Here is a 19,276-nt window from a genome sequence, read left to right as displayed (position 1 = left end):
TTTCCGTAAAAGTTGTTACCCATCAGAAGGACGCATATCACCTATAGAACTAGTATATAAAGTCATTTAGAATATTGGCTGCTCTTGCTGCCTATCGCATCTAACAGGAACTGACAAAATACAAGGTGAGTGTTGGGAGAGCTCGGTGTGTCTTAACAGATAGTCAGATGGGGATCTAGCGTCATCAAAGCTAACATATGTGTCCCATCTACTAGATCTACTACTACAAGCACTACTCATACATATACGACCAACATCACAACATCAAGAATGTTTCTTAAATCCTTCATACGGTCATCAACCACTACTTCAGCAAGCAAGGGAGGAGCCAACAGCAATCACTCGGAACTCGCCACTCACTCCATCACCCATACTCAATACCCTGTCGATGCTCCTGCTCTGGCTGCTGAACATGCTGAACATAGTAACTACCCTACTTCCTCATACATTCATCACCAGCAAGACAAGATTATAAGCAGAGGTGCAGTAGTGAATATTGATTTGTGTTTGTTGTGTGTTAAGAAAATACCATGATACTCACTCCCATTTTTGTAGAGGACGAGACATTGAGTCGATCGAACTCTGACCTCACATACGATGACACCACAAACAACACACCACCCATACTCCAAAAGAAATCATCCTTCTTCATACCCTCATTCGTCTCAATCACACGCAAGAGATCCATCGAACGAAGGAAACAAATCGAAACCAGGACTGGCGAATGGGATCTAAACGAAATCGTAGTAGACAATGTAGACAAGATGCGTCGTGCCCTCGCCGCGGGATCAATCGACTCGGATGACTCGTCAGACACCCTATCAACATCAGACAACAATAGCAACATTCGCAAAACATCGATAAAATCATCCTCAAGATCTATCAAATCTGTCGAAGAAGACGGTGTGCCTCTTGAAGACATGTCATCATCGCCCTCTACACGTCACGGAAGCGTTGATCTGGGACGCAGCAACAATAACGGATTGATTGTCGGACATGCCCATCGCGGAAGTATTGATATTGGACGTACTGCAAGTGACTCGCTCTCAAACCGTATACATCACCACGCTCATCGAGCCAGCTTGGACTTGTCACGAACCGATATACCTACTTCTTCATATATCAATAGTGCCATGTCATCGGCTACGAGCTTCACTCCTGGACACCATGCTTCCCACCACCAACGGGCTAGTATAGATATGGGTGCGTTTGCTAGTAAGGGAAACAGTTATGCTACGAGTACAAGGAATAATATGATGAATGCTTGGAATACGGATGCCAACCTCGTTGATTCGGATCCTGCTATTGATTCGTTGGTTGCCTCGGTATCGTCTGAATTGGCTAGTTTGAAGACGAGTCAGGTGGAACGACGATAACAAGGGGGGTTTGCATAGATAAATGGACTTTAGCCCTTATTGAAAGAGACCTAGATGTCTTGTTGAACGATAACAACATAATTTGATACCCAGAAAATTCCTCAAGCGTAATGTTAAAACGCACTTGTATAATGAAGACAAGAAAGGTTTAGAATAGAGATCATTGGGAATATGTGAAAAGCAAATCCTTCTAGTCCAGGAGCATTTTTTCCCGCTATGATCAGTTTTTCGAAACAGACAGAAATTGAGCCACACAATCTAGTTGTACATAAAGTGGGTAGTAGTTTCCTTTAATGTACCGCCACCACCTTCTTAATGCTTTCGAGGATGTAAATTAAAAGGAAGGTCTTGGCAATAGCTACCCTTTTGCACGAGTGACAACCTTCCAAAACAGACCCACTCGACACACAATGGTTCGATCAAATGCAAGTTTTTTTATTACCTGTGCATAAATGAAGCAAAAAATTATCTAAATACACTGTTCCGCTCAATGCTTCGGAGGATGCAGGGTAGAAGAAGAAGGCCCTGTTGACTTTTTATTCAACAGATTCTGGAAGAAGGTGGCCAATACTTCATTCTGAGAAGCACCCATTGGTCCACTTGTAGTATTAACCAGATCTGATACAGATGCTGGCACTCTTAAATTTGCTCCTGTTGTTTCACTTTGCTAAAAGGTAGTAAAGGAAAGGTGGTGTGAGGTTGTTGATCTGTGTGGCCAAAAAAAGCTACAATCAGATCTGGGCATAGCAATTGCTTACTTCCGACGATTTCCTTCTACCGAGAGCAGTCTTTTCCTAATCAAAGGTGAAGCCACAGTTGGTCTTTGATTGTTCTCGCAAATATAATATAATATACCATCTGAAAACTTGAGAACGCTAAACTACACTTACAGGCCTCTTTGCCAGCTTTGACAGTCTCACAGACACATCATCCAATGACTCGGATCCCATACCACCATTCCCACTATTCGATGGTTGTTTAGGAAGCAGTCGTCTCGGACTTGGAGGGTCTGCTGAAAGACCACTTGGGGGGAGAGCACTGCTATTGATCGACATTCCGAGTTGGTCTGACAAGCGTTCCAAAAAGACTTGTTCGTCTTCTGCTTCTACTGCAGTGTTTATTGTCAAGACCTAGATGAGAAAGTAAGTGAGCAAAAAACCTGTATTGCTGTTCCAATGAGTTTCCATCACAGCCTCCGTTCCATGACAAGTACCCCAACAATCGCAAAATATCTTCTCCACACTCACACTCCCCATAAATGACTTACGATATCAGAATGAGGCCTCTTAATGACATCCTCATACATCTTTCGAGCGACTCCTTCACCATCTGTTATCGAATCAGCATTAGACAACCCAGCAATACCGGAACAATCAAACGACTCTTTTATAGTCTTGATTTTCCCCCAACTGTCCCATCCACTTGGTATGAAAATCACATCGCGTTCTACTACTTGAGCTTTTACCGGAAAGGATGAGGTTGCTGTGGTGGAAGGTGTCTTTGGCTGTGATTCAAGCTGGTAGAGTATGTAGCTACGTAGGTTGGATAGTGTTTCTGGACGTTGTTTTGATACGTAGAATAGTGATGCTCCGTCTAATTCAAAATTTTGGAACTTGTGAAGCTCTGGCAAAGAAAACAAGCATGAAGGAAATCATACATTTCAAGCATATAGTTCGCAACGTCTGCTGTATGTAATCAAAGGATTCTTCCTTGTAGTCTCGTTCTAGTTTGGTCATGACATCCGCCTAGGTAGTGTGAGAGAGTGTGTTGAGTTTGAACAACAGGAGAACAACAAAAATAAAGAAAAACATTTGTGATGGTTCACCTTGTTGCAAACCACAACTATCGGCACTCCCAAATTCCTCGCTAACGATCCTGGTCCCAATGGCAAGAGTACATTGTGCTGGGAGCTGGTAACTTCACCAGGTTCTGTGTATGATCTTACAGATGTTTCGACTATTGGTTGAGACACGCAATGTTAAAATGCATATAGATTCAATAATCTTTTCGTTTTTGCCAAACGACACGTTACCTTTTTCTCTCAGGTTAGCAAGCAAATCAGGATCATTATACGTCAACTCTTCAATCTCATCTTCAAGCTTGCCCAGCCACGTAAGCAGAGTCTCCACAAAACTCCAAGGTCGAGTCCAGTCCAAGACGAGGACAATCAGCGAGTCGTCGAGCGTTGAGGCTGTCAATCCGAATTTGATGAGGGATCCGTATGCAGCGTGTGTTGCTAGCTGGTATATTCCGACACGGGCTGCTACTTCTGTGAATAGAAAGAAGGGAGTAGTGTAAGTGGTGTGTTTTGTTGAAGGACAGAAGACGGTAGCTTCATCCAAACCAACTCCAATCTAATTCAAATATCATACCATCTTCATCTTTAACATCGAAAAACGTATACGACAATGCCAATTCTGCATTCTCATCGACGTGTTCGGCATGTCGACTTTGAGACGCATCTTGTCTCAAATGTTGGACAATTGTCGTCTTTCCACTCTGTGCATCACCTATTGTGTACAGCAGAGTCAATACATATTGTAATATTAAATCAGAAATTAAATTACGCAATGATCAACTTAAACAGCAAGTACATACCAACGAGCAAAATGTTTCGACTTGGAATGGATTTTGAAGCTAGTGTGCTAGACAGGATGGACGACCATAGTGAATCATCAGGTATTATAGAACTGGTTGATTGAGACTGATGGGTATTGTGATGTACTTTGGCCATTGAGCTTGTTTCTAGTGTCTGAAAGATTTGACATCAAGAATGTTGATGAATGTGCAAATGGCGATGATGGTAAGATGCAAGGGATGACATGGGACATTTTGCTAGTTGCTCCAATTTATACATGATTTACCTGTGGGATCTACCGTGAACTGGACGCGATCAACACGAGAGGGACTAATCGTGATCAACTTATGCCAAAGCTCAACCGTCAAACGCCTCAAAGGCCCTGCTTAGTGTACATTTAGATCCCATTCCATACGCGACTTGTCTTGAACAAACCTTTGCCGTGTTTCCACCACTGTCGTCCTCAAACTGGACAAAGTTGAAACGACAAACTGCGCAACTAGTCTCAAAGTTGGACGACGCGTGTCTCGTCATTTTAAGGAAGAATCTACCCTATATTCGGACCACGGACTGCCATTCCTTTGCACCAGTGGTGGTCTCGCTCGTCAGCTGATTTGGTTCTTTTTTGACATTACATTCGCATAAGTAAGCTATTCAAGTCAAGCTCCATAGGATTTGTTGGCACTGATGGTGGGCAAGGAATGGTACGAGCCTGCTCCGGCCAAGCTAGTAGAATGTGGCAAGGCCCTTGAAATCCAAATCTCGAAATTCAGTCGCAGCTTGCCTGGCCTGCTCTCGTATGGGCAACCTCCCTTCTTCCTCGCCAACCGAAGATGGGGTATCAATGTGAGTTCAATGAAGTGTGCTCGCTAAAGTGCTCCCCTCTCTTGCTGGGTTGCCTGCTTCTTCTAGTTGCAACATTTGTTCATTTTGAAACACCATCAATGTTGACCAACTTTTGCATCAAAACAGGTATATCCCCATGGTCTAAAACCATCTAGTAAAACATATGGCCAGAATGTGGAGGTCTACCTACACATATGGACGGGAACCGCCTCTGAAAACGAACTGCAATTCCGAAACTGGATGGCCATCAATAACGTCAAATTCACAATAACAATCACCGAACCGGCTCCATCGCTGCTAAACGTTGTAAAGACATCCGACGACTGTTTTGTCGATATCGAGAATGAGGCTGGATGGTTTGTCGCAAGCTTTAGAGGCAATCCGAGATTGTTGGACTTGACGAATGACACTTTGGTTATAAGGATTGATTTTAATGGTAGTGGTGGCTTTTATCCCAGTACTCCAGATAGTGGCCTGGTGAAGCAGCCTTCGTTGGGGATACTGGAACGGTTGTTTGATAATCCACCAGTGTCCGATCTAGTGTTTGTTGCAAAGAATGACTCTGAAGGTCGAGAAATTCACGTACAACAATGTGTATTAGAAGGACAGTCTGATATATTAGCCAATCTGATTGCAGAAACTCGTAGAACTAACAATAGTAGCGACAAGCCCAGATTGGTCATTCCAAACGTGGACCACGACACACTGAAGCATCTAATACGCTGCATATACAACGAATACCATCAACCACCAATACCAAATCTATGCCCAATGTACATAGTCGCCGAATCCTTCGCTCTCCCATACTTATCCCGTCGCTTTGGACGATGTATATACCAGCACCTCCCAACTCTGGACTCGGAATCTGAATGTGCGAGCGGCCTATCCGCATTTCGATTACTGAAACAGTATGGATGTGATTCACCATCCCTATCTAATATTTTGGCAGCGCATTGTATACACTCGTGGAACGAACTAAGCCAATCGCCCGAATTCAAAGATTCGTATATCAGGCCTACAGCAGATTCTACTCTAGCTCTAGCAACCTTGCTACGGAGGATGAATGTGGTAAAATCAGCCATGCCTGGAAGCCCGGCACGAGTTGCTGAGAATACAGAAGACTCGACCGGCACGAATCCGTCATTCAAGTTGGATTGGAGACGGTGTATGGCATTTAGAAGTCTGTTGAGCAATCCAGCTGTATCGGATGTCAAGTTTCTTGTTGAGGGGAAGACTATTTACGCTCAGAAAAGGTGATTCTGCTTGTCTCATACCTATCTTTTTTTCGCATTGTCTCCCTAATACCAATACTCCAACAACCACCAACAGCGTGCTCTGTAGTGTCAGTGAATACTTTGCAGCCATGTTTCTGCGGCCATGGCAAGAATCAGTCGCTGAAGATGATGGCCAAACTGTTATTAATGTGCCTGATGTATGACTCCACTACCCATGTGGTTTTGCCCTGACTTTGTGATGAAGTCTTCTCACGGTCTTCTTTCTAGTGTCCATACAAGATATTCCACAACTTGCTGCTCTTCCTGTACATTAACGAACTTGACGGTTGCCATGATTTGAATGAAATGGCAGGTCTTTATGTTATGGCAGATAAATATGGTGTAGGTTGATGTGACTTCAATGCTTTAAAAAGACGACGCTTTTTTGCTAACGTCTCAATCTGCAACAGATATCAGACTTAATGCATCGATGCCGGGAAATGATCTTGGCCACCATCACGCCACTATCAGCTCCATCCCTCCTCTTCACCGTCGCATATAAACATCCTCTGTTACGACGTCTTGTCATGGACTGCATCCTCTCCGAATTCAATATCGTTAAAGCAACTCCCCCCTTTGCAAGCTATATCATGGACGCTTGGAAATCACCTGCGACTGGTTGCACTGAAGGACGTATAGGCCGTAAACTGTATGCAAGTGTAGTGAGTGACATTATTTCCTATATTATGGTCAAGGACTTTGAAACGGTGTATGAGGATATGCCAAAGAGACAAGTAGACAGGGAGGGTGAAGCTGGTTTAGGTGGTGATGATGATGTTGATGAGGACGAGGAAGAGGAGGAGATCGTAGAAGATGAAGCAGAGGAATACCAAGGCGATAATGGTAAAGGACAAGACGACACCAGTCAGGACTTATTGCTTTCTGGACGGTATGAACTCACTCCCGTGCCGCACGACACGTCAGATGATGAAGGCACACAGTATGAGGATGGTGAAAAGTTTCATTCGCCTGAAAAGTCTTGATCTTGTTGGAGAAGACGATAAATATTTTAATATGTGAGTGCGAGGCGTGTGAGGCTTGGAGTGTGGAGCTGCTTTTACAAATCAAGAGGCTAATTTAAATATTCAGAATAATAGATGATTTATACCAAATTCGAGCACGGTGTTGGATCAACCGATGGAGGATGACTCCCTTCGTATTTTATCACGAATTTATTTTTTGTAGGTTTTGTCACTGACGGTCGCCGATTTCGACGAAGCTTGGTGGAAGTCAAGCCAAGGTATATCACACGTTTAGTAGGAACGTTCGGCACCGGACAGTGCTTGCTTTTGCAACACTACTACAAGCAAACAGTCTTCACATGGCTCGCAGGAAGGGCAGTCTAACGTCTCACCTTTCAAACTCCCGGTTGGGCATTCCACTAGACCACGACACAATGACGTATGTATTACGCTGCATTTACAATAATACCATCAACCACCGATACCAAATTGATACAGATGCTAAATTATTCGCCCTGCAGCATCTATCCCGTCGATTCGGAAGATGTATATACCGGCACGTCCCAACACTTAACCCTTGAATGGACTCTATAAGCCCATCATCAGGCTCATGCTGGCTCAAGGAATGAATGTAGCTATATCTGCTATGCCCGGAAGCCCATCACGAGTTGCCGAGTTGGACTAAGGCGTGGACTGCAGAGGTTGTATGGCTCCGCGAAGTTTGTGGAGTAAAAAAAGGTCATTCTTTGGATCCTTATAGCTGTTTGAGCCGGATTTTCTGAATGCATCAAGTTGCTAACACTCAATACTCCAAATTTTTGTGCTTTGCAGTGCCAGTGAGCACTTTGCAGCCATGTTTCTGAAACTATGGTAAGAATCAGTTGCAGGAGGTGATATTCAGACTGTTAGTACCGTTCTTGATGTAATGCGGAAACCATATAATACTTTTTTTGGCTTTTTTTTCTGTGGGATGAACACCTAATCGGTTTATCTTCTTCCTAGTGCCCATACAAGCAACTTCGCAACCCAATCTACATTAATGAACTTTACGAATGCAATTGTATGAATAAGGGCAGGGCTTTACGTTATGGCTCATAATTAGGATAAGCTGATGTGACATGATTCATTTTGCTGGAGGCTTTTTTATCTAACCTCTCATTTTCCCACAGATATCATATATGATGCATTATTGGAGCACTTAATGGATTTAAAGTTCATTTCTAGTGTGTTGTCAGACATTGTGGCAAAGATAGTAGTCACGGATTTTGAAATGAAATATGCACACAGATACTGAAAACGACGAGAACAGAGGGTAAAGTGGATGAAAGAGATAATAGAGAAGAGGAGGGCCCTGTAGAATGTGAAACAGAAGCGTACCAGGACAATGGGCAGACAGTGCCAGTCAAGAACAACTTCCGTCATTGCTGTCTGCACGGCAATACCTCACGCCCGTACCACCCGAGACGTCAGATGACGAAGGCCCACCATAGGACGATGAACAAAAGTTTTGTTCGCCTGAATCGTTTCGAGTGAGCAAACAAGTGTGTAACTGTTGAGTCTTGACGTGTGATCTGGAACAATTAAGGTAGCCAATTATACATATCATTTACTACTCAGAATGTATCGATATACTTTGTCCGGCAAGTTTGCCTCCAAAGCAAGTTTTCGCCTGGTTTAACCAAGTTTCTTAGAACTTGCTGACGTTGTGGGACTTGCATTCTTTCAACAAGCTTGCGATTTACATATTGAGACAATAATATCAACCAAGGGCTATACAGTTCCTTTTAAATCTAGCAGTATGCGTCAAACCTTGTAAAAAGTGGCTGCTTGTGGCAGTGTCCAAAACTAGAAGGCAAAAGTGACACAACATTGGTTCGGCCTCAGTTCTGCCCAAAAGTCTCACAGGAACGAACAAAAAACATGGCCATCAAAACACTCCAGCTGGTAAGCTTCGCATATCTCGTCACCTGCCTCACTCGCCTTCAATTCAACCCCCAAAGCGTCCCAAAAAAATCCGAACCAATCTAACCACCACACAACCACCCGAAATCCTATACTAGGTGTTACTGGCGGTTGCAATCTTGCTTCAAGCCAGCAAAGCTGACCCAATCTCAGCATGTGGCAGTACATACACTGTCGTAACGGGCGACTCGTGCTGGGCAATCGCCCTCGCAAAGGGTTTAGTCGACTACCACGCTTTGGAGGCGTTGAACAATGTTGGCTCTCCATTGGATTGTGATGCACAGTATATTTTCCCTGGTCAGATTCTATGTGTTGCTGCATTGTCGCCGGCTGTTACGTTGTCTGAGAGTGGGCAGTGTGGTGCTGGGCATGGGACGTGTCCAGGTGGTGGGTGCTGTTCGCAGTACTCGTATTGTGGGACTAGTGAGGAGTAAGTTTTGAGCTTTTGGCATTCAGTACGCAAGTAATGGAAGGGCTATTTGAGCTGATGATCTTTTTTTTGGAAAAGTTACTGTGGCACTGGTTGCCAACCTCAGTATGGATTATGCGGTTCTACCATTACTGTAGATCCCAATGATCGTTGTGGAAGTGGATTTGGTACCTCGTGTACTGGTGGTAACTGTTGTTCTCAGGCAAGTTTGTGAAAATCAACTTTTGTGACTGGCAAGAACGTAATACGTTTAGAAAAGATTCTTGCACGTTGTCAGATTATCATACTGACTTTCTTGCCTTTGATTTATAGTACGGATGGTGTGGCACCACGGCTGCTCATTGTGATCCCATCAGCTGTCAAGCCGGTTTTGGCACCTGTGGATTTGGAAATCCTCCTGCTGCTGCAAGCCCCGTTGTTGCAAGCCCCGCTGCTGCCGCTCCTAGCCCAGTCGCATCTCCAGCTGTTGCAGCATCTCCAGCTGTCGTACCATCTCCAGCCATCGCACCAAGCCCAGCTGCAGCTTCACCAGTTCCTTCTTCTGTAGCGTGAGTATATGAATTTCTGAAAACTATCATCAAATATGTTACTTACCCTCTCTATTTTGTCATGGCTGTAGAGCGGCTTGCCCATGTCCTGCTGTATCTGACTTCGGGGGAACTCTTACCGCCAGTTCTGTAACTAACGGGATATCAAATTGTATGTATTCAACCGGGCCTGCCAGTTTCGCCAATGAATCGTTTACTACTTGTGGAGATACCTGTGTTGTAAGTCAATTTGTTGTCACAAGATTTGTGTACTACAACTATGTAGGCCAACAAACCATTGACGCGTTGCTTTGGATATAGGTTTCCAATTATGCAGCCCAGTGCCAGTGGCCCGCCTGTGCTACACCTGCAAACCAACTCTTTTGCCCTACTGAGGACATTGATGGTTTGTAAAATCCACCATTTTTACCAATAGCGCACCCTGATATGAACTTGTCCAATAGGAAACCCGGCCTCTGCACTTTCCATCATCCAACAAGGTCCATTCGTCGGTAGCGTAATGTGTGGCTTCAAAGTACCTAGTGGGAATACCGGTTGTATTTACGATACAACTCCTGGTCATGTTGGACATCTTCAATACGCGCTCGTAAGTGGGCCTAGCTCAACCTGTCCACACGGTCTCAACTGCGTTCCCCAGTAAGTTGCTTGTAAACACTGATTTGTTTGCTTGTTCAGCTACTTGTGTACTAACTTATCTCCACTTCTCCTTAGCACTGACTTGTGTGAAAACGGTGACACCTACAGCTGTCCTGCCGTCGACGCTCAAGGAAACACGTTAGCTTCATTCGTCTTGAACTCAGTTGTGGGACACTGTGTATACAACACTGGCGTACCATTTAACACCTGTTATTATCGAACAAACTTGCCAGTCCTATCGACATCCGATTTCGTATGGTATCAGCCTGGGATTCTCATTGAACAGTATTCTAGCAATCCCTCTACCCACTGCCCTTATAGTCTGAACTGTGTTAGCAGTGCGTAATGACGATATGAATCGACGGATATGACTCCAAAGGAGTCTGAATATTTGTAATTTGTTTTGCTTTACAAGGAAAGTAATGAAATAATATGCTGCAAAGTGCAATGGTTTTGGGATTATTGGAAGGTTGACCAAACAACTTGATTTCAAAACCTCCATAGAAGCTTAAAGAGACTGTTCAATACGATTGAACATCCACAAAACAGTCCAGAATATCAAACAAGAGCTGTATGCGCCTTTGTGCATCAAGCAGCATTCGTTCAGCCACACCCCAAGAGTGGCAGTGCGACTCCTTCTCTGTGTCACTTTAATATTCCTTGGGTTATGCTGGGGGATGTAACCTTATACGCGGTCAAGGCCGACTCTATCAAAGCATGTGGCAACACCCATACCGTCGTGGAAGGAGACTTGTGCTAAGCTGGCATTATTTTGAGATATCGGCTGGAAGGTGTGTTTGTTGAAAGGCTGAACGATAAAGTATAAACGATTGAGTGTCAAGGCAGTGTGAGGGTTCTTTGGTCGCCTTTTCACGAGACCTTAAATAAAGAATCTAAATAGAACAAATACAGGTCAAAAAGACCCCAAAACTTGTACCGTAGTGTACAAAGACGATAACTTAACTCACTATTTTACGCGTCCAACCAATTGTGGTGATTTCTCGATGATATAGAATCGATTGCTTCGAATTGAAGCATCTTAGTCCGGCACGATATAGCGTATTGAGGCTTTCGCGGTGTCTCTCTTCCCTTTGGAGGGCTAACTCTGTTTCAAATGAAGGATTGGAAATCACAAGTCAAACTTGTAACAAACAGTGTTCCCAGTGGCCAGTCGTTGGAGCTTGACTACCCTAGGCTGTCATATTCGTGAGTTAGGTTGCATAAAAGAGCAGATGAGCGTTGTCCTTTTTGGTATCTGCAACGTTTAGGAGGGTTGTCAATTGTCAAATATTGCAGAGTTCCATGCACGCTTACAAAAGCCAACCATTCATTGCTGATCTAGATCCATGGCCCAAATCTATTAACATCGGATATCTTTCGATTTCTCAACATGTTTAAAGGCAAACATTTTAACACGGTGATTCCCGCACTATCAGCTTTGACGTGCAACTTAGAACTCGAATCAAACGAGGACACGCAACCATTCAATACCTCTGGATTATGCAACTTGTATGAACTCATGTTGGCTTGGAATCGTTAGGGAGAAGCTCAACGACATTCTGCGAAACGACATCTGCTTGACGAGCAGTTTTGGCCACCGGTTGCAACATCATTGGCTAGTTCCTCACCGGCAATATCGGATGTAGCATCAGGTCACTTTGATGCGGCAGCTTTATCAAAGGATCCACTGCCATTAGTTTCCATTATTCGTCACTTGAGGAATGCACCAAGCTCTACCGTGTTGATTCCCTCTAGTGGTAATAAAAGTAACAATAATAGTATCGTCCCAGTAAATTCTCCTTCTGTATTAGCAAAAGAGAGGCCATCAGGAGAACATTCGTCGTCAGCCACTCTGACGTCTGAGGCTAGATTTGCTGGCACTGGTATGTTGAGCACAAGGATTAGCAGTATCAGAGGTATCGATGTACTCAAAGAAGGATATGCACGTCTGGTCGCTTCTTCAAAAAGATTTTTGCTTGCACGTTTCTTTAAATTGTTGACGCTGAATCGTTTACCAAAATTCCTGATTGAACGCATTGCGACTATAGCAATACCTACGTCAATACGAAACCCACCATCCTACCAAACCGATTCCACCCTGGCTCACCTCTTTCGCTAAAAGAATTGTGCTTCCACGTGCTGCACCGTGGATTAAAAGAGCGAACGAGAGAGGCTTTCTGTCTTACAGGACCCCAAACGTCATCTGCAACTTAACGACATGATAGACATTATCGCAGAACTGCCCTTCATCGTTAGTCCAGTCAGGGGTAGTGATGCAACTGGTTATGGAACACAGTTGAGGCCCTTTAGAGCTTTAGATCGTGCCTGTGAGGCTGCACGTCATCGCAAAATCTCCTACCGGGATGAGAATGTAGTCAATATATTGCCACCGACGGAATTGTGAATTCATTGAATGCGATGAACCAGGATGTAATACTCTGATATGCAGAAGCCATAGCGACGATGGTATCGCAAAGCTCAACTCTCCCAGCTCTCTGTATGAAGATTTCGACTTTGGGGTGGCCGCGTGTAGTGAAGGGTTTGATTGTCCAGTTTACTGTCGCCAACACAAAGCGGAAATGCTACAGTGTTATGAATGTGAAGAGGAGAATAATGACGAAGGGTGCTATGGTCGTTTATTCAGATATTGTGACGAGCACTTGCTATCATGCCAACCCTGCGAGGCAGTAATGTGTAATGACCAATATGACGTTCACGCTGACAATTGTAACCCTGCTGATTACGACGCAGAGTATAGCTCTGAATATTGGAGGGCCGTCGCCCCCATCAGAGCACGGAATGCCAGCTCTTTGGATTGCTGCCCAAAACGGACATTTAGAAAGGGATGGAGATAGAAAAGGAGTCAAACAATTGGTCTTAAAGGTGAGGGGAGTGTAAAGGCAATTGTTTGTGGACTATAAATTTTTATTGTAATCGCGCGTTTCTGACTTATGAGAAAATAGGCCAAGTTAACAGGTGCCAGTAGTAATGTTAAATCGCCACTCTGGATTGCTTCATTTAATGGTCATGTAGAAGTTGTAAAATACCTGCTAGAAAAGGTGAGTGACTCTCCATATTAAATATCAGGAATGTGTGTTGACAAAATGGCTAATAGGGCGTGAATGCCAACCAAGGCTCAAATGATGGTCGCACGCCACTCTTCAACGCAGCTCAGAACTGCCAACGGAAGGTGATCTTACGCCCTTGTTTGTTGTAGCGATGAATGCACATGCTGAAATAGGCAACTACTTGATTGAACACGTAAGATCTTTTGCTCCCAGTGATTTATTCAATTCAATTCAATATTAAAAATATTTAGCAAATAGGGAGCTCAAGTCAATAAACCGTCTAAAACAGACTTGATTTAGACAAAGGTTGCAACCTGATTGAAGTAGCCCGTGCTAAACCTCTATGGGTGGCCTCATACAACGTTTATTTAGCTACTGTCAGCTCTTTGACTGAAAGCGTAAGACAACCGTTCCAGCTTTCAACAGTTTGGGTCGCTCATCGTGTCAAACTTGAACAGGGAGTCATTCTCAACATTGCCAACCGTTGTGGAGAAACACCAGTTTCTGTTGCTATCTCTCGTGGACACTTCACAGTGGTTGAGCTGAGGTTGTCTCACCGAGCAGATTAAATTCTGTGTCATTGATGATAGTAGTGTAAACAACGTAAAGATGCAAACCTTAAAGTTGACAAACTAAACAAGTCCAAGAAAACACTATTCCAAACTTGATTTCATGCCAGTATTCAATCTAAATTAACATTAAGAGTCCAAATATTACACAACCAGTAGTCCCAAAGTAACTCATTCAAGCACTCTTAATATAGTTCGAAACGTCATAATGTTCAGGTCTCTTTGCAATTATATCAGCCAACTCCTTTTCTTGTTCTTTAAGATGCCAAGGAATCTGTGCAGGAAGAGCATTAGCATTCAGGCGCGAACTTGAGCTTTTTTTGCTGCAGTACCTCATCATAAACATCAGTAAACAGCTCTGACAATGCAGGCTTCTTTCTTTTTTCGGCATCTTGGAAGGCTTTCAGAATGTCGGCTCTGGCTGTCTTTTTATGAGATTTTTCCATCTCATCGTTCCTATTGGCACAACCAACCTAAGTACGGCAGCAAAAGGGTGTGTGGCAGCAATGAAATTTGTCTCTTACCACAACCCACGACGCTCCATATACTTCCTAAACCGACTAGTTGGAGAATCCTGTTGCTGCCAATCGGATACCTCCTTTTTAGATCGGTATGCCGATGAGTCGTCTGATGTTGAGTGGTGACTGACTCTATACAGAATTTGTTGATAAAGCTAGTTTTTTTATCAGAAGATCACACGTCCTCAAAATGGTCTTACCGATATGTTAGAGCTTCAACTAGTATTGGTTTAGCTTCTGCTAATGCCTTTTTTCTCGACACGCTCACAGCATTATAAACGGCCTATGCCATTGAGTGTTAATGGACGCGAAAAAACCGGGAAGTTACAAAGTAAATATCTTCTTACCAGTATGTCATTGCCATCCACTCGAACAGTCTCTATACCATATCCGTGACCACGAGATGCTACCCACAAAGATAAATCAGCTCAATGGCATCAAGGAGGCTAAAGCCAAAGAGAAAGACATACCAATACCGTCTCCACGATACTGTTCATTGGACGGTGTCGATATTGCATATCCATTATTACGACTAGACGACAAAATATGAACCGGAGCATTGTCTACATGAATGACCACAAAACTCAGTCACAACAACAACATACCAAAAGAATATCACAGGGGAGCTCGTAACAGCCGCTAAATTCAATGCAGCATGGAAATCACCTTCACTAGCTGCCCCCTCTCCAAAATAACAAATCACCACATTCCCATCACCCTTCCCACCACTTGATCTCTGACTCCTAAGTTTCAAAGCATATGCAGCACCAGCGGCTTGCGGTAATTGCGTTCCGAGTGGTGACGAGATGGTTTGGAACGAGTGTTCCTTGGATCCATAATGTACAGGCATTTGACGTCCCTTGCCCAGATCCGCATCGTTGCTGTAGCATTGGTTCATTATGGATGAGAGCGGGAAGTTCCTGTGGAGCAGGACACCGATTTCTCGATATTGTCTATAGGTGGAAAATAGGTGAGGCTTTTTTTGCGCCGACTAACTTTGTAGTGCCAATAGGTGGGAACTCACGCAAACACGACATCAGAATCCGATAAAGCAGCAGCACTTCCTAAATGAGTTGCTTCTTCACCATATGAAGTCATGTAGAAGGATATCCGACCTTGTCGCTGAGCTTCATACAAGACCAAGTCCAGAGCATTGATGGTTAACATGGTCTTGTACATCTGGACTAGTTTCTGATCTGGGATCTATAACCGCACAGGTTGTTCATAAACACGTCCAGGTTTTGTCCAAACTTCGAGATCCCAAACAACCATGCAACAATCAACTCCACGAGATCAAATTCAAATTCTCAGAAATGATTCAATTTAAAGTACCTTTGGCTCTTCAGAAGGCACCATCACCGTCCCGTCCAAGTCCAGAACACGATAAGTGGGAATGGTTGGAAACGATTTTAAGAATGTTAATGTCTCGGTATAGACAGACTGAGGTGCACCAGGGAAGGAGACATTAGCACCCGATTTAGCAGATATATTCTTGTTGGCGGCTGCTGCGTGATCATTGGCGACTGCTTCGTGTTGGACTGCACTTGAATGAATCTGGTTTGGGAAATTAGTTTGAGGTTAGTGATGGAGATCTGTGGTTCCTTGGTGGGTTGAATATCAAGTTTAGCTTACTGTACGCGTAGCCAATCGTGCCAAATTCAGCAGTCTTCTGGTTTGAATCATTGTTTGCTGTTCTAAAATTGGTCAAGTGATTTGAAGGAATCAATCCATAAACAACGCAAAAGCGAGACCAAAACTATATTATATTCAGATTTTCTGCTACCAATAGCGAATAGTACATATAGACAAACGAAATTAAACGTTTAAATCACGTTAAATACAACATGTCTACACGAATCGAATCCGACTCTTTGCAATTTTCGCGTCAAGATTCGTCAACTCAACATCTTGAGCATCAACAGCCAACTTCTCTCGCACTAGACGTATTTGCTTCTTGGCTGCTTCCTTTTCATCACGTGCAACTTTGCGTAATTCCTACAAGAACAAAAAAACAACTGTTAAATTCCTAGTAAAGAACCATCTAAAACTCTTCTCGCAAACACCATACCTCAATCTGAGCCTTAACAGCAATCGCCTCATCCTTCTGAGCTTCCTTGATACCCTCCTGAAGCAGCGTAATCTGATCTCGAAAGTAGGATTCACGAGCGACTTGTCGTTTCTTGGCTTCTCCTTGCATGTTTCTCGTCTTTTCACGTTCAAGAGCTCGTGTTTCGATGATTGCACTTCGTTGAGCTCGTAAATAATCGTCGTAGAGTGTCTTGACAATCTGGAGAATAAAGAGGACAGATTAGAGAGGGCCAAGAAACCCGATTCGGCTGAAAAGATACAATACCTGCTCTTCGCGCATCTTCTTCTTAATCTTGAAGCTCTCGACCTCCTTTTCAATTTGAGCTTGTCGCACTTCCATTTTCGTCACTCGTCGTGCACGTTCAAGAAGGTCGGTGCGGGCCATTCTAGCAACTGTTTCTTGTTGTCGTCGTTGTTGCTATCGCAAAAAATGGCAGTAAGGATCAAGACGCAAAACACACTGTTGAAGTATACAACCAATACCTGTTCAATGGTCTGCTCAATCTCACGTCTCATGACCTCAACAGGAGTTTGACTTCCTACTGCCACTGTTGCCTTGTGCTAACAACCAAAAAAATTAGTTAATCAGAAAGGATGGTATTATTCGAAGCACCCACCAGCTCTACACGCCGATTCCAGTTCCTATCATCAAGAGCCTTTTGCCAAGTCTTGAGCTGCTTGTTCCACGTCGAATTACGAATAGTTGAGCCCAATTCAACTCCAGGCAGAGCCTGTGACACTATACGTTCAAATTGTGCTAGTGTCTTTTCAGGCATGGCTTCTGTATCATCGTCCACCTCCTCTTGTTCTGTATTATCCATTGGGCTGGTCTCTGCAGCAGGTGGAATGGCTGTTGGTATAGATGGCCGAGTGCTACTACTGCTGCTGGACGCTTTACTGGCTGCACTTGCTCTGCTAGATGTCGAACCTGGTTTTCTGTTGTTACTAGGCCGCGAGACACCACTGGAACTGCCAGTGCTACCAGCTTTACTCGTTTTTACGGTTGTAAATGGTGTTTTGATGGCATGTTGCTGTTGCATCAGTTGAGCTCGTCGAGTTTTTAGTGCTCGAGTATACGGTGTATCTGATGCAGACGGTCGTAACAAGACTGGAATGGTGGCCCGTGGTGGAGGTGGCTGCTGCTGTTGTGCCTGAGTATTACTATTGCCAGCAGTCAGATTGAATCGTATCCGTTTCTTTGATGGTGACGATGTCGTGTTACGTTGATCTGCTGCTAGCTGTTGCTGTTCATCATCATCACCTTCATCCATGATTTCCGGCTGTGGTGCTATCCCAGCCTCGCGCATACGTGCAAACTCTTCTACATCGTCATTAACTTCTAGCAGCAGCCCTTCATTATTGTTTCGTCTTCGTTTCCTGTCCCGATGAGGTCTCGATTGCACCGGCCGAGGCTGTACAGGTGGGTTTGGTTGCCTAGACGCCGTCGGGGCTGCAGATGTAGTAGCAGCCTGACCTAGTTGACTAATACTATCCATACTGATTTGGGTAATGTTTGGTTCAATGCCCGATACCTCAAATCCGTCGTGCAAGTCTTCCGCGTTCGAAGCAGCACTATTGTCACCATAGTATTCGGCAGTAGCGATCTCTAATGGGTTACTGGCATCGCCCGAGGAGGTGGTTACTTTACTGCTCTCACCCGTCGTCCCAGTGGCACCTGACGAGTTACTGGATAACACCACAGAAGCAACCCCGTCTAATATCTCTAATAGATTATACACGTCCTGTGGCTGGCACTCGATAACATCCTGCGGTCTGATATGGTCGAGCGGGGTCTTGATCAGCTCGGAGAGTTGGGCGATTACAGCTGATACGTTTGATGTCCGAGTTTGCGGTTGAGTAGCGAGCAGCGGATCTCTTATAATGTCTGGAATACGAGTCTGTAATATTCCTTCATAGAGTGCGACCCATAGCGACGGTACAAAGTCCTGAATAGATGTAAGTTGAAGTGGAACTTTGATGAGCGCGAGCAATGAATTGGCTGTTTCAACGCAGTCTATATAGACAAACAGAAATTAGAAAATCGTTGGAATATAAAATTGCACGGTAGTAAACAGATCCCACTTACTTTGCTCCAGTTCTTCACTGTTCTCCATCTTTTTCCTTGCCTTCGTGATTTTTTTTGTTTGGAAGTAACAAACTGTGAAATTACGCAAACAGGCAAGTTGTGGTTAATAGAGGTCCCCGTTACAAGTGATAGCCGTGCTAACTCGCGTATTTTCTATTAGGATCGCATACTAAAAGAATGAGACTCACTGCACGGTCTCTTCACCAAGCACTCACACATTTTCGACATGCATCTTTCTCAACATCAACAACCAATGGACCACCACCAGATCACATATCCATCCTCAAAGCATGTGCTCATTACGGAGACACTGCTACGGCCATGAAAACATTCGC

At 44.1% G+C, this 19,276-nt stretch overlaps 5 protein-coding genes across 5 annotated transcripts; 2 read left to right on the top strand and 3 right to left on the bottom strand.

The window, feature by feature from the left end:
* Positions 1-270: 270 nt before the first annotated feature.
* Positions 271-1,376, top strand: SmJEL517_g04529 (uncharacterized protein; the record flags this gene model as incomplete). The annotated part of the gene is made up of 2 exons (XM_031170457.1): positions 271-481; positions 556-1,376. 2 exons carry the CDS (start codon positions 271-273, stop codon positions 1,374-1,376), a joined length of 1,032 nt encoding a protein of 343 aa, XP_031023545.1.
* A 487-nt stretch (positions 1,377-1,863) lies between these two features.
* SmJEL517_g04528 (uncharacterized protein) lies at positions 1,864-4,110 on the bottom strand (the record flags this gene model as incomplete). The annotated part of the gene is made up of 9 exons (XM_031170456.1): positions 1,864-2,043; positions 2,135-2,170; positions 2,267-2,506; positions 2,644-2,969; positions 3,034-3,121; positions 3,202-3,332; positions 3,409-3,645; positions 3,749-3,886; positions 3,975-4,110. 9 exons carry the CDS (start codon positions 4,108-4,110, stop codon positions 1,864-1,866), a joined length of 1,512 nt encoding a protein of 503 aa, XP_031023544.1.
* Positions 4,111-4,641: 531 nt separating this feature from the next.
* On the top strand, positions 4,642-7,057 carry SmJEL517_g04527 (uncharacterized protein; the record flags this gene model as incomplete). Its single annotated transcript, XM_031170455.1, has 5 exons — positions 4,642-4,800; positions 4,927-6,053; positions 6,130-6,232; positions 6,303-6,416; positions 6,485-7,057. The coding sequence occupies 5 exons, from the start codon at positions 4,642-4,644 to the stop codon at positions 7,055-7,057; spliced, it is 2,076 nt and encodes a 691-aa protein (XP_031023578.1).
* Positions 7,058-14,424: 7,367 nt separating this feature from the next.
* SmJEL517_g04526 (uncharacterized protein) lies at positions 14,425-16,450 on the bottom strand (the record flags this gene model as incomplete). Its single annotated transcript, XM_031170454.1, has 10 exons — positions 14,425-14,523; positions 14,582-14,705; positions 14,774-14,899; positions 14,968-15,050; positions 15,115-15,173; positions 15,238-15,299; positions 15,373-15,720; positions 15,792-15,970; positions 16,100-16,321; positions 16,400-16,450. The coding sequence occupies 10 exons, from the start codon at positions 16,448-16,450 to the stop codon at positions 14,425-14,427; spliced, it is 1,353 nt and encodes a 450-aa protein (XP_031023543.1).
* Positions 16,451-16,615: 165 nt separating this feature from the next.
* SmJEL517_g04525 (uncharacterized protein) lies at positions 16,616-18,969 on the bottom strand (the record flags this gene model as incomplete). Its single annotated transcript, XM_031170453.1, has 6 exons — positions 16,616-16,762; positions 16,836-17,054; positions 17,121-17,273; positions 17,339-17,416; positions 17,473-18,869; positions 18,942-18,969. 6 exons carry the CDS (start codon positions 18,967-18,969, stop codon positions 16,616-16,618), a joined length of 2,022 nt encoding a protein of 673 aa, XP_031023577.1.
* Positions 18,970-19,276: the final 307 nt, after the last annotated feature.

This window comes from Synchytrium microbalum (assembly GCF_006535985.1).
Source record: "Synchytrium microbalum strain JEL517 chromosome Unknown SmJEL517_scf0031, whole genome shotgun sequence".
NCBI lineage: Eukaryota > Fungi > Chytridiomycota > Chytridiomycetes > Synchytriales > Synchytriaceae > Synchytrium > Synchytrium microbalum.
Note: the sequence above shows the minus strand (reverse complement) of the source record. Positions and strands in the feature narration are given on the sequence as shown.